Source organism: Fukomys damarensis, unplaced genomic scaffold (genome assembly GCF_012274545.1).
Source record: "Fukomys damarensis isolate Sample0158 unplaced genomic scaffold, DMR_v1.0_HiC HiC_scaffold_35, whole genome shotgun sequence".
In the NCBI taxonomy this organism is placed as follows: Eukaryota; Metazoa; Chordata; class Mammalia; order Rodentia; family Bathyergidae; genus Fukomys; species Fukomys damarensis.
This window is the reverse complement of record NW_022900947.1, coordinates 36,087,711-36,105,090: the sequence shown is the minus strand read 5'-3', so window position 1 is coordinate 36,105,090 and position 17,380 is coordinate 36,087,711. Positions and strand designations below refer to the sequence as shown.

At 35.6% G+C, this 17,380-nt stretch overlaps 1 protein-coding gene across 3 annotated transcripts in view; it reads left to right on the top strand.

The window, feature by feature from the left end:
- The first annotated feature begins 6 nt into the window (after nucleotides 1-6).
- The window catches only part of Gabra2 (gamma-aminobutyric acid type A receptor subunit alpha2), a 137,729-nt gene continuing 120,355 nt past the window's right edge, over nucleotides 7-17,380 (top strand). For 2 of the 3 annotated variants that reach the window (XM_010631634.2, XM_010631637.2), the window contains exons 1-3: nucleotides 7-286; nucleotides 1,213-1,290; nucleotides 3,673-3,788. In XM_010631634.2, the coding sequence (XP_010629936.1) occupies nucleotides 1,220-1,290; nucleotides 3,673-3,788 (187 nt within the window). In that variant the 5' untranslated portion in view covers nucleotides 7-286; nucleotides 1,213-1,219. Of the gene's footprint in view, nucleotides 287-352; nucleotides 782-1,212; nucleotides 1,291-3,672; nucleotides 3,789-17,380 lie in introns of those variants that run through there. The other variant, XM_033758909.1, reaches the window with a different exon arrangement.

The window sequence follows — 17,380 nt, the reverse complement described above, 5'->3', positions numbered from 1 at the left end:
CTCCAGCTCCTGCCATCGCCTCCCCCTCCTCCTCTTCCTCCTCCTCCACCCATCACCGCCACTACGGACGCCTTCGCCTCCTTCTACTCCTGGCGCTGCCACCGCCGCTCTCCTCACGCTCCCTCCGGCTTCCACCGGCGCAACGCTCGGGCCGGTGGCTGTTTCGGCTGCTGCAGTCGCGGTCTCTCTCTCTCTCTCTCTCCCTCAAGTTTCCCTTCTCCCCACGACTCACGACTCACGATCAGGGCAAAGGGAGGAAAACGTCCACTTCTGCCTGCTATTTCAGGTAGGGTCGCACGCGTTGGCTCCCGCCCCTGCGCCTCGCGTGCACGTCTCCTCTCCTCTGCCCCCACCCCACTCCAGGAGCTCCTCGGAAACCGAGGAGGTTCAGGTCCCTCTCCCCTCCCCAGCCTCTTTAAACAATAATCTCAATCCTCATCCCCAAAGCATATTTGCAACTACTACGGTCAGATCCCAGCTCCTGCCTGGCAGCCCGTTAGCCTGGCTTTTTATAGTCTCCAACTTTGCACGCGGCTCGCCCCTGCCCGCCTGGTTCGCGGTTCCCCGGAGCCTCGCGCTCCTCCGCTGATTGTGGTCCTTGGCTCCCGGGCAGCTGTCGAACGCATTGCTTCACAGCCCTTGATCCGAACCCGGCTGCCTCGGAGACGTGGTCTGGGGCAACCGTGGATGGGCAGGGAGATTTCCATTTGATTTGATGTTGAAGGAAGTGAAAACGTGAGGATCGAGGTTCATTGTAAAGAAAAGGAAAATCCTTGGAAAAGTGAGCCGATTGCCTCTCGCGGTTCGCGCTGTGGTTGCTGGGGTGGTCTTGGTGTGTGGGGGGCGGTATAAGGTACCCATCTCTCCTCTTTTCCACTGTCCAGCCTGTTCCCTGGGCCAGCTCATCTGTCAGGTTGGGGTCTTTGGGGTTATTTCATGTGTGCACCAAAACAGTATTTGTTGATGGTGGGGTTGGGGGAAGTTCTGGGCAGAGCAAAAAGACGTATTACTTCATCAGCCCGGCATATTAAGAAAAATAATCCTGTTTCTCTAGTCATCACGCCACACGCTCAATCCAGGGAAGTCATTTCACAGCCTTAACTCCAATCCCCAGCTGGAATCACATTCTTTTGGGTTACTTGTGCGGTGGCACTGAAAGAAATTAAGTATACGGTTTTCTTTTTTTTTTTTTTCTTCCGTGGCTTTGCAAAGAGGGGCGATGAGGCCGAAACTGAACATCTCCAGCATGCAGTCGCTACTTCTCTTGTTCTTGGTGTGGGACCCAGCCAGGTGAGGCACTCAGTGGCGTTTGATCCTTTTAATTCAGGGTGAAGGTGTGGGTTTTGGATGCCATCCATGCAGCTGGTTTGTGAAAATCGGGGTTTTGAAGAATTTTGTTATCTGGATAAAGAATTATACCAGGAAAGCGAAGCATGCAGTGGCACACTGTAAAAAAGTTCACCACTTCTTGTTTTTAAGCAATCAGATGCAAAAGTAAATAGAAACATTTTTCATACAAAAAATTACCCTTTCAAAGGCAGATTCTTGCAGGAATTTCAGTGGTTGTTTTATGCACTTATCATAATGCCAAAATTCAGTAATGAAGCCAAATTTTCCTTCAAGTGTGAGAGAAAAGTACCAGCTGATTTGAATGGTAACTTAATTATTTCCTTTTGCTTTCCTTTTTAAAATGGTCTTGGCTGTTTTAGTCAACATAGAAACCCCAAAAGACATGTGAGTTTTAAACCTCTAGGTGGAGGTAGTATACAACTTCATAACCACAAAATAAAACAAAAGCTTGATTTATCCATCAACTTTTCATATTATTAATTTAGAGTTCTTTTATAACTCATATGGCGAGTGTCCCAGGGAGTACTTATTTCAAATATGTAACTAATTTTCTTTTGCCTATGCTCTACAAACATGGAATTAATGTTTATTTCTTTAAATAAATTCATCTTAGTTGTAGTCTTTTCTGATTTTTAAATTACCAATAGGCTTCTTTATTTAATACCTTTACAGTATCAGAAGAATTAAAGTGCAAGTTTTCTAAGAAGCTTTCATAACCATTGTTATGAATTTCTTTCATCTAATTCCCTTTCATTTTTATATTATTGTTCAAATAATGGTAAAAGTGTGAAAGTATTTTCTAGAATTAAAATCTGTTTTTAAAGACAGTATTGCACTGGAAAACACCTACTCATTTAACTTTTGAATATTGCCTTTATAAAGCAAATATGAAATGTGACTAAAACATTTCTGAGTGAAAAATCTCTACATGGAACTTTGTGACTACCTTACTAATTTGTTTAAAAATCAGCATAAGTAGTCTGTATAGAAACTTTTGAGGCTAGGGTATATAAACTGATTTTCTTAAATCACTTGAAAATGTTTTATATTGTTATTAGTGTTTTAATATTTGTTCTTAGAACAATATTTGCTTGAAGTTTCTTACCAATTTTTTTTGATGTGTGATAAGTTTTTTTATCTACTAGCTCTGTTTTCATTTAAATGCAAATGGATTCTGTTAATGATATTTTATATACTTTGACCAGAATGTAATTAAGTCTGATCTTTGATTTCAGAAGCATGAACAATCTATGATCAATCAAAAATGATTGAAAATTCTCATGCTTAACTAAATTTCTCTCTACTAGATTTCTGTTCTCTGTTTAACGAGTGATGCTCATGCCAGTATTTTATTCTATTATATAAATGATTCTTTTTTGGGGCCAGTAATTTAAATCTCTGAATCATTCTGAGAAAAAAAAATGGCAGTGAAAGGGGACATTCTATTTTATGCATTCATTGCTTCTGCACCAAATTGCTGGATGTCACAAAATCAGGTCTCTGGCTTTATGATGGAGAAATAATAGAGAAAAAGCCCTGTTTCTAAACATGATATTTTAAGACCATTTGCTCTTCCTACAAATTTTTCACCAAGATAAGATAGCTGGGCACATTAATCTTTACGTGGCCCCTCCCTGCTCTTCTGACACCAGACAAGAGGGACTAGCCTTCTAGGCTTTCTATAGCTGTCTGTGCTGCTGAGGCTTCCAGAGCCCCCTCCACCTCCTGGCTACTGCGGAGGCTGGCACGTGGCCAGTGGAGTTTCCCTGGTGTCTATATTGCACTTGGCCGTTGGGTGGAGGTATATCCAAAGTAAGGAAATAATCTTGATTTAAAAGACCACAGGACACAAAAAGGTCCAGAAAGATATTTACGAGGAAGATTGAGATATTTTGAACCATCCAGCAAGCAATTTATTTTCTGATTAATATTTAGAACATGGAAGAATTATTTTGGAGTCCCTTGATTATTGCACTAACTGTAAAATAACATTACTAAATAATTTCTATATGTGATAATCCATGACCATAATATATTCTTCATAATAGAATTTTAGAAAAAAAAAAGAGATTGTCTTCATACAGTGCTAGATGGTAGAAATATTAACTAGTTATATCATCAAATTTCCATTTTCAGTATCCATTTGCAATAGTGTGTTTACTTTCTCCACAGAATACTGGCATTTACAGAAATGAAAAAGGAAAAAAATAAGTTGTACTAGTAGCTTCAGGAGCCTTAAATTCAAATCAAGGAAGAAGAGCATGTTGACACTTGCAAAACACATATATGTGTATATATCAGCTTGTAAAATTATCTGTTTAGGTTGGTCCTGGCTAACATCCAAGAAGATGAGGCTAAAAATAACATTACCATCTTCACGAGAATTCTAGACAGACTTCTGGATGGTTACGATAATCGGCTTAGACCAGGACTGGGAGGTAAAAATACTGTTCCTTAAAAAACAATAACAAAAACAGAAAACTCTCACAGAATAATATTTTTTAAAAGTGAAGGGTAATATTTTTTAGGGCATTTTATATATGAATGCATTGCTTTGTACTAAATATCCTAGAAATAGAAAGTGTACATTTTATATATTAATGTATTGCTATGTACTAAATATCATAGAAATAGAAAGTAAGATATATTTAATAAACATTATCTGTGATTTCATTTCCCACATGCATAATGTATTTTACGTATCTCTTACAGAATGCCTAAAGTCAAATGGATCTCAGACTTTTTCATGCATAGCTTTCAAATTAATTTATTTCTAATGACTAAATTTTTCAATTTTACAGTATGTTAAAATTTAACATTATTGGGAAAATAGGCTTGTGTAGTACCTTTGATAAAGTTCATCATATTTTACAGATGCTTGTTTTATGTTAGATATAAAAGTATAAGGTTTATAAAAATAATACAATATCTGGATTGTATTTCAATAAATACACTTTTTAGAATTATATAATAATGTCATTTTTCTACATGAAAAGTTGTTTTTCTGAAGTATAGCACAAGTTTACTTTCTTGAAGCTTTCAACATTGTAGATGTACATTGGCTATAAGCCGAAATTATTGAGTCATGACACCATTTGATTTCAAGGTTAAAGATTAATTTTCAACTCAGAAAAATATATTTTTATTTATGAAGCAAAAATAAATTAGGCCTGGCTAATACGTTAAATTTTTATTATCCTTTAGCATTGCTATGTAATGCTGAAGAGTAGGTGAAAACTAGGTTAGATGTTTAGATGTGCAATTCTTGAAGAGATCCTGAGTCAAAATATTGGTACTCTTGAATTCTAGCATGAATATATAATATTTGTTAAATTAAATACCTTACTTATAAGACCTCTATGTTATAAATGTACATGTGTGCTTATAAATTAGGTTTTTAGTTTGACAGTTAATTAAACATAAAGACAAATTGAGTGAACATTTGATATTGATCAGTGGTTTATACAGTTAGCCTAGTTATTGCTAGGTTTGGCAACTTGGCCATACTAAATTGCTTAAAGACTGACTACAAGTCTAAATATTGATATAAATGACTCCTTTGAGAAATAAAGGCCATTGTTCATTTTATACGTATTTTGGGGCAAGTATACAGTTTGGATTGTCCAGGAGTAAGAGCACACTAGAGTCAGGTAATTGCTCTTAGTTTTTAACCTGATCCTTTGAATCCTTTTAAGGGAGAAGTCCAAGGAAGGAATAATGTTTAGTTATGGGACATTGTATTTTTAATGGAAAATTCGCTAAGTTCTAAAAGAAAAAGTCAAAAGGAACAGAATATTGCTTTAGTAATTCATATGTGTAATGAGCATGAGATAAGGAATTGCCCTCCATGCTAGGAAATGAGGGATTGAAATATTGCCAAAATCCTGTGAGAGAAGAAAGCCTACAAGAGAGCTGTCATAATTTATGATGATGGGTAAAGTTGTATATTACATTAGAGCAGATATTTTTGGACATAGATTTTATTATTTTGAAATAAATAAAAATCTTCAAATGTACAAGCTATACCTTGAACTTTCCTTTTTTGAAGGAATATTTGCCTCCTGATTTGTATGGTTCAGTACTAGAGACTACAGTACTTGTTTCAGTATATGAGTACTTCCAGTGACCTTTTCTTGTTTTCTTTTTTAGTGTCTTTTCCATTTTTTAATGTTTGCATTGCTAGCACTCAAATTCAGATTTCTATTACCTTGTTTTTTGAGTTTATGTAATATACTAAGTGGCTTTCTTGCCTTACTGTCTTCCTTCTCCATCCGTCTGATACTGAATGTATGTTAATATCTCATAGCCTGATTGATTAGTCTTTCAGTCTCACACTAGTCTTCACAAGGCACACACTTCTCTTAAATCAATAGCTTTGGTGACTTCCCATTAGTTTTGGAAGACGGTGGTGAAGAATAGTGGTAGGAACCTAGGCTTGAGGAGCAGACAGATCTTGACTAGAGTTGTACTTCATGCCTTGACTACATGATGTCAGTTTTCTTTGATTTAAAATGACCATGGTATGTTTACATTTTTATCTTCTAAGGCTGTTTGGAGGATCACACAAACAAAAGTACACTGCACAAAGCTTGTGCTCCATATTAGCAGTTCAACAGAGAACAATTCCTTCTTTCCTCCCCTAGATTCCCAGTGTCATAAGATTTTTCAAGATGTACTTCCCTGACTGCCTTTCCCATTTTACATCAACTCCCATCCATTTTCTATTTCAAACACATCTCTTCTTTTTATCTTAATAATCCATTCCCATCTACTCTTCTGGATTATTCTAACTGAATGATTATTTTTTCCTCATTTCTGCTAATTGAAAATATACCCTTTTTGTATAAATCATCTTAACACTAGTCCTTTTATTAAGATTGTTCTTAACTGAAACGAAGCCCCAGAATCACTTTTCTCTGTGTTGAATTTCTTTAGCAGTTGTTGGCTCTGTATCTCATTTAAGATGTACTACATTTATCTTGTATTATTTATTACATTTTTATGTGTCTCTTGTTACCTTCATAAGACTGTAAGCTCACTGAGGCAAGATACGATAACATAAATCATCTGTGACTTTACCAACTAAATATTTATTTACATGTTGTGGCCATAAAATAAAAGTTGGTTGCTTGGTTAACTTTTCTATGATTAGTTAATCATCTGGAAAATGGGACCAGTCATATCTGGCTGACCTTTTAAAAATAAAATAAATAAATTTAAAAAATTTAAAAATGTGTAAAAATGATAGGTACTGGTATTGTTAAGAAGAACAAAGGAAAAGGTAAGGGCAAGGAAATAATGGAAAAGAAAAAATATGAGAAAATGGAAATAAAGAGTTTGTTAATGGGTAGGGGAGGAGAGGGTCAAGGGAGGGCAGGGACAGGGGGAAAAAATGAGAACCAAGACCTGTCATGTGAAGGTACAGGATCCCAGTAATGAATGTAACTGTACTGTAGACCTAGATTGTACCAACAAACTCAATAAAAAGGAAAAAAAAGAAGAACAAAGGAGATTTCTTCAAGAAAAATGTCATCGAAGGAAGTAGTGTTTGAAAAACATCAGGGTGGTTTTGGTAAGTTTTATACTTTGAGTAGGTTTACTTGTTTATGAAATGGGAAATCAGAGATAAGATTGCCTTGAAATCTGATCTAGCAAAGCCATATACATTGAAATTAGGCTCAGCTAATGAGTAAATGAAGTTTTCCTTTGTCTTCAAGTTAGGCATTGGAGCTAACAATTTTAGAGAACTTACTTTTCCATAGATACTTTCAAATTGTTAATTGAATAAAGAAGCAACATTTGCTTTTTGGACCAATTTTAGGGGAAATATGAATGTACAGATAGGTCTCATATATTTATGACAGCTAAGATCAGTGGTGTTCAACAGTGATACCTATTAGAAATGACAAGGCTTGGTATTTAAATTATAGATTCAGTCTGGAAATCTGGATTGAGTACGAGGCTTAAGTGCATTCTGAAAAGCTGTTTTGAGGAATTATATAAAATGCTTTTTTCCAGTGTTCTTATTGTATACCCTGGAACTAACCCCCCCAAAAAAAACAACTGTATACCTAAAGCCATGAAAAATGTGAGACCAGATCATAGACTTGGGGTGTAAGGATCAGAATTTACTTTACTTTTGGATATTGATCTTCAGGCTGTGAAAGATGTATGATAACATAATGGATTTTATTACTCTCAGATTTATAAAATAAAAATATATGATATTCCACTGGCAAAAACTAATACAAAAAAGAATGATGTCTCACAGAATTGAAGAGGACATTTGACCTCACAAGAGCATTGTATTACTTTATAAAGTAATGGCTAAGGTCAATGTCTGCTTTGGATTTTGAATTCTCTTGCCATAATATATTTATTAACTTTGTAACTATACTGTACAATCTTTCCATTTCACTTCTTAATTTGTAAAATGGAAAAAAGTATATGACTGACTGATTTTTCAGGTATTTTGTTTTTTACATCTAATTCTTTTGTACAATTTTAGGCAAAGGGAGTAGAAACTTAGTAAATATAGATATCGTTTTCATTATTGCTCTACCATAATTTCTACTACAAATGCAAGGAGGACAACCCCCACATCACATTTAATTTATAAAAGCTGTAACTTGAAGATGACGAACTTGGAGCACATATAATACACTTTTAAAGAAAGAAAACATTTGTGTGTTTTCTATTAATTTACTCTCATTTTGAGGATAAACTTTTGTAGGTCTACACAACTTATGGAAACAAAGCAGATACCAAATGAAAGATGACAAATTTATTGTCATTCAGGATAATTACCATATAAAGATTTGGAATCATCAGTTCATGAAAATGAATTTTCTCATTAAGAAAATACACAGTATAAGCTCAGCAGAGGACATGGATGATAAGTAGAGGACATACCATTGAAAACATGTCCACCAACCTCACCAGGATGCACCAAGTACTTTATAGGTAAAAGCTGAGTCTTTCAATTGTGGGGAGTCGCATCGTAGTTGTCTTGAAGGTAGGGAGTGCTGGTGACATTCAACGGGAGAGAACACACCAAGAATAGATTCAATTCTAAGAATATAGAATTGAGGAGGTGAGAGGAAGACAGAGGAAAGGTGGGTTGCAAGATGAGTGGAAAGGAAGAAACTGAGGTGGGTTAGCAAGTATTTCTAGTCTCAGTCGGAGGCAGGGTAAGCTCCAATCTTGCAGTTCTCTGATTTTTGAAAAACTGTGATGTTTGGCATTCTGTGCATTCAAGCAGCTGTAGTTAGGGCTGATGATTTTTCGAAAGCATGAGACAGCTGAGAATCTAGTCTCTTTCTCATCTGACTTTGACTCCTGGGGTCTAACAAAGAGCTTGAATAGTAGGATAGAATAAGGTTAGCCACAAAAGTCCAGTGTTTTTTCATGTTCTGTACTAGCTCCACTCACGTAAGCCTGCCTAAAATTGACAAAGAATACTGCTTTTGATATTTCATGAGTGAGAAAGTGGAAATAAGCTGAGATTTCACACAGGTGTACAGATAACATTTCATGAAAAGGTACATCATTGTTCACAAGTAATGTATTTATTAATTTACTTATTTGTTCATTCAGTCAATGAGACACATAACACACAAAAAGCACAAGTCACTGGCTGCCTGCAGTGGGATGCCAGGGTTACCCTATACATGGTTTTCAAAGTCAGTGCCTCCAATTTTAATGGGTGCTTTCCTACTCCTGTCATAAAACACTAAGGAGCTTCGTCATAGTATATGTTCGACTGAATGAGAAATTTGTTTATTTTATGTATAGATTTTGAGATACTTTTCATTATTGCAGTGCATGATTAACAATTGTCTTAGCATTTTTGTGCACCTCAGTAACACTGTGTGTTGGTTGCTCACTCCCTGCTGCAAAAATCCTACCAATGTAGGTGTCTTCAAAAATGGCTGCATTAAGGCAGTTTTGCAGACCTTTTTTTCAGTTTTTTGTTTTAGCTAAATACGTAGCTTGAGATTATTTTATAGGGAAAGCAGACTGAGTGTAAGGCAGTGCTGAATTGCATTGGACTAAATGGTGGCACTTTCTCCCCATACAGCAAACCTTAGACAGAATTGAAGGTAATGTCATTCAAGTGCATGGCCCAGGAAATAACGCTCACGTTTTAATCAGCTAACACTAGGGCTTTGTCTTCACCATGAAAATTTTCTGGTTAACAGCCATCTGTTGTTTCAACCATTATTGCTAGAAAGGTGTTGCTCTCTGTGATAGTTTTGAGGGATTGTTATTTTTGGTTCCTTAAAGCAGAAGAAACCCTTAGTGAATTTTTTTTCTAGCACATAAGCTCAGGTGCAGTGAAACCTGACCCCCACACACACACTATATCTACCTACCACACAGCCACTGTAATACACAGTGGGTAGACTGAACCACAGGCTTGGCCAATCCATTTGTTTTAGTGTTACATTTTGATTATTACAACTTGATCATATTGTGAAAATCTATATTGGTCATGGAGATTGCCAAATGAAGAGCTTGGCCAGTCAGCTATTCATTACTGCCCAGTGTATTAACATGAGAAGGGTCAAATGAAATTATTCTAGTATTTTCTCCCTAAACACATGTGTATTGAAGGTGTAGGATGTGCCAGGTATGCTGGAAAAGATAAAAATGTAAAAGATACGATGCTGATCTCCAGAGGATTATGTGCTTTGGAGAACAAATAAACATGTTTGATATCATTATCAAAATAACTCAAAACATTACCACACATGCTCCAGGAAAAGAAGTACATAAATGTAAAAAACAAAATCCTTTGTTCAGAACATATGGAGTAAGAAAAGTTCTGCATCTATAGGTATAATTGAGTCATTCAAACATTTTTTTTTTCAGCTTTAATTGAGTTTATTGGTGGGTTTTTTTGTTTGTTTGTTTTTTGTTTTTGGTACCGGGGATTGAACTTGGGTCCTTGAGCTTGCAAGGCAGGCCACCGAACCGCTGAGCTAAATCCCCGGCCCCTGTTCAAATGTTTTTACTAAGAGCTGAAGACTTGCTGGGTACTATTTTAAGTGCTGGAAATATTGTTATAAACAAGAGCCAGTCTCTGTATAAATTCACATCACACCACATTTTGGCAATATCTGTCTTCCACGAGTCATAGACATCATCATCTTTTATTTCTTTTACTTCTTAAAATACTATATAGTTATCATATATTTTCTTTATTGAAATGAAAGTTGTTTCTCAGAAGTGGTTGAGTTGTTTCCAGTAAATTTGCTTTCAGGCTGAGAGTTATGGCATCCACACAAGAGGAAATGTCAGAGAGCAAGACTGTTTGAGTCTGGAGGGGATCACTGAGCTTGTTCGCAGCAGAAGCTGCATTCCCAGAGACACCAAGACACATGAATTCTAGTTGCAGTTGGGCACTCCTGAGTTATTTTTTATGTCTGCCTTATCCTGTTTTGTGTTTCATTAAGGAAGAAATAACTACAGATTCACTAGAAAACTGAAAAAAATTATATAGGGAATAATATAAAGTATAGTAAGTTTGCTTTTGAATTTTTAAAATTTTGACAAATACAGAATTCTGGAAACATTTTTAGCTTGAAAAGCCTTCGATTCCTTGAGGTACAGATCTTATCATTACAAGTAAGATCTGATAAGAATAAAATCTATATTTAAATTTTAAAATGTCAGGTCAAAGCTTATTAAAATAAGGATATCAATTTATGAAGCAAAGATTCTTTAAATTTTCCATTTGATTTCACATTTTAAGTAGTTACCATTAGGAAGCAGTTTTGATATCTTTGAATATTTTTATTTTAATTTTTAAAATTCATAAAATAGCATGTAGAAAATGATTCATTTCCATCTTAATCTGAGATACGAGTTAAATTTATTTTATATTCCTTGCATTCCTTTGGATTTATTTCATCATTTCACACAAAACTCCATGAACAGTACTCTAAGAGCATCTTTTTAAAAATTAATATCTTTACTAACATTCAGGATGTCAGTAGCTTGTTAGTAGAATTCAGAAACATATACAGTGTTGTTCTTTCTAAGCAGAAGCATTTTAGCATTGTTAGAGGATATATTTAGTTAGGATATTACTAATTTGTTTTTAAAAACAACAAAAGATAAGTTTTTCCTTTTGCTGATACATAGACATGCATGTAATATTCATAGTAATATTCATGTAATATCTCAAAAATAGTCTTCAACTATTTGTGGAGATGTTTAACCAAGCCCAATAAATATTATTACTTCTTTAAGAAAGTGATATAATGAGAAGTAATACAGATTTTATTTATGAGTAGAGGTCTAGAGTTAAATCACAAATTTAAGGACAGTGGAAGAAAGGATAAAACTTGTGAATGTTGTTTAGTGCCATTTAGATTATATTTTGTAGAGCTACCTGAAGTGTTTTATTAAGTACTGGGTTGGGTTTTTCCCTTCTATGAAGCAAGAACAGGATCCAATTCCTCTAGAGAGATGTGTGCCACTGCTTACGGAATGGAAGAGAACTCTGGACTTGAACTGGAAGAATCGTTTAGAGGAAGAAGACATGTCATGGGAGACTTTTAGAAAGTTATGACAGTTTCCGGTTTACTCTCAGTTATTCATGAGAAGATTTTAAAATACTAACCAAATTTTTGGAGTTGGAAAGTCCAAATTGTTTAATTATATGAATTTTTTAGAAGTTGTTAAAACAGAATTAAGCAAATCAAGCATAGTCAGAGAATTCTGTCAAATGGAACAAATTCATTGTTGTGGTGGTGATTATATATGGAAACTCTTAAAATTCTCAGCAATCACCTAGTGGACTAAAATGCCAGCCATGTTGATAAGGAAGATTAAAATTTGTGGACCAAAACAGAAAGGCTTAATAAGAGAAAGTAGAATTGTAAGACTGATGTTTAAGTTGAGTAGAGGTGAATATGGGAGGAGAATAGATTTAATTAGTTATCTGGGCAAGTAAAGGTAATCATTGAAGCAAAAAATGTGATACTGATGGTTACGCTCGGGAAAATAGCAAAAGGATTGTCCAACATATTCTTGTAAGAACAACTTTATTATCATAAGGTATTAGATGGGGTGGGGTTAGGCGGTAAAAATGTTATGAGAGCAAATAATGTAGAGTCACTTTAGGAAGTAGTTATTGGAGTTTTAGTAAGGCAACAATAAATTCCCTCGATACCTAAAAATCAAACTGAGCATCCTTTTATCATTCAGAGTAGTTTTGACTTAGAAGCAAGAAATCTGTATAAAGAACTACATTATTCATAATGTTTATATGAAAGTATATCGCCATTTAAAATAGATGAAGTAGGAAAGATTGACTTCAGATATATATTAGAATAAACAGTTTCTGGAATTTTTACAGTGAGGATGATGCAGTTGTAGTAGTGAGGACAATACTGTGTTAGCAAAAGAATTCCTTTTAACTTTCATTCCTTTCGGCTTCCCGGGTAGTCTGACTGGTTCTTGGAGGTATTTTTGGCTGCCACGAAATTGATGGTATGAGTCAGAACTGTAGCAGGGAGGGTCATTTGGGATTTACATTACTATCTGTGAAATACGGGGTGATGAAGTCCAGTGGGATCCAGTTGCTGACTCAAGACGGAAACATTCGCAGGACACAGTCCTGTTAAACTAATGCAGCTTGCTGTTGTCGTTCTCCTTTAGTTGTTACCACATCCAGTCTAGTCTGTCATTTTTGGTGCTAGCTTCTAATGCAGATGTCTCTCTCTCAGATTTCTGCCACCAGTTGCAGGGGGCTACTGCAATTTTAGCCTTTATTGTCACGGTTTTAGGACAGTTCATATGTTAAGCAAAATCTATCAACAGATAGGGCAAGTAGTCAGGTGCATGTTTAAGTGAATGGAGATGAAAGTTAGTGGGGCAGAAAGCAGATGTGCCTTCATCAAATGCTTTCACTTCGTGGAGCTGTTTGGTGCCCTGTCATTGCTGTAATTCCCCCCACCCACTTAGAGAGGGTGATGTGACACCTACAAGCTTATGTCTGAAGACAGCAGCAGAGGATATAATACCCTTGAGTGTCTTTTGATACTGCAAATTGAATGACAAAGGGAAACAGGAACTTTTTCTGTCTCCTGTTGTAATAAAATCCTCAGATATAGATGAAGAAAGGATATCGTGTTGGCCTTCATCACATGTGCATGTTTGAGTCATCGACACTGACTTGATCCATGGATCTCCTGTAATCAAAAAGTCTAGAAATAAGAAGCTCCTAATATTAGCTGTTATTGAATGATGGAATAAAAACCACAAACATTTTATTTTTCATCATTAGTGTTTATTGCTCTCCTTATTTCTGTAACCTCTTGATCCCAAGGTTTCTGCTGTACTTGCAGCTATCCTGCCCATGATTAGGCCTGAATAAAAAGGAGGTGACACCTAACCGACCTTTTCCTTCCATCAGAAAAATAAAACTTCCCAACACTTTCTGCTGATTTCCACCTTTATCACCTAGTGTTTTCCACATCTGGAAGAATGAGTGTCTTGCCTGGGGTTGGACACATATCTTGCTTACATAAAATTGGAGTTTTATTAGAAAGAGAGAAGATGTGTCATATATTCACTAGGCTACTAGTGTTGTCTGCTTTGTCTACTCTGGAGGTCTCAGTTTCATACTCTGTACAGTGTGCACAGGAGTCACCTAGATGGTGGTTGTTGAATTCAGATTTTGACTCAGGATATCTACTTGAAGCTCAAGGTGTTAACGAGCTCCTCTGTGATGTCAGTGCTGATCCTTGGGCCATGTTTTGAAGAGCAGGGAAGTGTTCAGCAAGGCTGCTGTATCTGAGAGATATTCAGAATGAATACTATGCAAAGGAGGGAAGCAACTCTTCTTCATATTCTCATTAAATATTATCTCTCTTAATATTGCATCAAGGTTTTTTCCTGACAATTGGGCATTCATGATTTCTAGTCCTAAAAGTTGGTGGTGATTATACTCTAATTTCAAAAAGGTGCAAACATAGTCTCATTTATTCCATGATAGGCTTTTGAAAAACTTCTAGTTACAGTTAGACTGACCATTTGTTTATGTGGATGTACTACATAATATTAAATTGTAATTCATTTATTCAATCACAAGTGCATTTTAGTTATCTCATACTTTGTGAATAATCTGTGTATATTAAAAATAATAATCTGGGATAATGCTATAGTAGTATTTACTGTAATAAAATATTTTGGATATTGTAATTACCTATTTATAGGGGAATAAACTTGATGTGAGGGTTGTAAACCAAATGATGGATTACGAACATTAATTTAATGCTAAATATAGTGCATCTTATGGTAAATAAGATTTTGCCACACATGTAACATTGAGGGTAGAAAATCAAAGAGCTCTTTGTTTAAATTAGTATGTTATCTTTTAAAGATGTCTTAAGTTTTTCTAGGAGAAATATAAAGTAATTGTAAAGAAACAATATTACACAGAATTTGCATTAGAATTTCTCACAAAGATTAGATTATAAAACTGCAGGGTTATGTTTTGATCAGAGGAGGCTGTGATGTAAAAGTGGTATAAAAGAACTAAAAACAAAAATGTATTCATGTAAAACACCTTGCTTTTTATTAAAGCTGTGTGAACTTTGTCTAGTCGATATCTGTACCTCAGTTTGGCAGTGCGGTTCCTGTAGTCAGTGACCTATAGTGCCCCTTCTGTCCAAAATTTCCACCAACTTTTTTGTGGCTGCTTTCAAAGAAAATAGAGTAGAAAATAAGGCTCTTGGAAAAGAAATATAAAACAGTTTTTTTTCTTCATTGCAGAGAAATAGACAGAGCATGCTTTTGAATACAAGCAGGCAAAATGAAGCTTCCCGGCCTCTAAAATCTGTCCATGCTGCAAGTCTAAAAAGGCTACACTAGTTTTCTGACTCTTAGCGATTGAGAGTTTGTACAAAACAAAGTACTGCCATTGCATGAAAACTTCAATTAAGTGCTTCTCTTAAAATTGAATAAAACTTGATGAAGGGATTGAAAAAGTAACTGATATTAATCAATGCATCAAACTTGCATTTACTACAGTTTGCTTCTAAACCTTGCTCTGACACTTGTCTGTCTGTGATGTGAATGGTAAGAGCTCTTCAAGCTTCCTTCCTGAATTTCCTGGGTCTGTTTGGCAGCTTGGATCTACTTCCTATGAAGCTCACCCACTCTCCCTATAGTCCCTCTACCCTTCTTCATTTGTTCTCATTCTGTAGTTCTACCTCATTTTCTCTCTTCTTCACTGGGGCTGTGCCTCAGAGCTGTGTGATTTTCACTTCAATGATTTTTCCAGAGCAATTTTCATTCAATTCTATAACCTCAAAGATTGACTTAAAGGTAGCCAGTTCAACACTTTCAATCTTTCTTCTGTATACCGTTTTACAATAGAAATGTGCTAATTGATTGCCCAGATGAGCTCTAATCTATGACCACTCATGCTTTTCACAATCCAGTTCAGTATTTTAAGACGTTTAGACAGCTGCTTTCAGCCTCATCTCTTAATACACATTGCTGTTTACTTTTGTGGTAGTCCAGACTTACTGACCTTATTTCAGTTTTTACTTTGTAATTAATCTGGCTTCCCTAGCCTGTGGGCCTTTGGACAAGCTGTTGTTTCTACTGGGAAGATATTTTCCTTTTTTCACATTACAACTTAGTTATTGCTACTTTCTTCTAGAAGCTTTATATGAATGTCTCCTCACCCCCAAGGTAAATCACCTATCACCGTATTTGACATAACTTTAATATTCTTTTGTGAACCCCAAATCTTTAAAGACAAAGATTTCTTACTTCTTCTTGTCTCTTGCTCTATCCATAACATTATGTATGTTTTTAGGAGATGTATAGTAATTACTGTGTTTGTTGACTAGATGAACAGACAAATGGTGAGCTATCTCATTTTGTACATTACTTTCTCAAATGGAACTCTACATAGTAAACTCAAACTTTTTGCCACCTGAAATTGCTTTTATGCCTGTGTCTCTTGAATGATTAATGCTATCATTATCTGTCAAGCTTCAAGAGCTAAAACATATCTGAGATTAATTTGTTTAAATTCTCTTTAGTTCTATCCTATCTCCTAACTTGAATCCTGCTATTTTCTAACCCACAAGTATCAATCTGCTTTATTGGCATACTTTTTTAAAAAAGAAAATAATTACTTTAAAACACTTAGAAATCAGGATATTTCCAGCAAAACTGTGGGTTTCTGCCGTCTCTTTTGAAAATGGCAGATCTGGATTGTATATTAAATTCCTGATGACAGTAATTTATTGATACTGTGTAACAGCTGTCCCTATGAACACATCAACATTTCACTAGACATCTCATTCAGTCCATGTTCCTCAGGCAAATTATACCTGACAAGTGAATATTATGCTCCTCACGAGAAACATTGGGATGTATAAACCCAGCCCCTCTGTTTTCGTATCACCAGATCTACTTTATCTTTACATTTGATTATATAATTATTTTACTCACTGTTCAAAGAATCCCCTCTACCCCACTTCCCATAGTATAATCTCCAGTGTGTGTAGCACAGCACTCAAGAACCGGATATAGGCACTCAAATTCATACGCTCCTATAGGCAGAACCCATAACGGAATGAGTTCAGTATTACCAAGCCTTAAGCACTGGAGAATGTACTCCTTATATAAAGGGGACTAAGTTTTATCTGGTTTTTGTCTACAAGTGTTTGAAATATTCCTATAACGGAATGAGTTCAGTATTACCAAGCCTTAAGCACTGGAGAATGTACTCCTTATATAAAGGTGACTAAGTTTTATCTGGTTTTTGTCTACAAGTGTTTGAAATATTCCAATTATTATTTTTTTTTTATTGAGTTTATTGGTACATTTAGGGATACAGTACAGTTACATTCATTGTTGGGATCATGTACCTTTACATGGCAAGTCTTGATTCTCATTTTTTTCCCCTTACCTCTGCCCTCCCTTCACCCCCTCCTCCCCTCCCCATCTACAAACACTTTATTTTCATCTTTTCATTCTCTCACATTTTTTTCTT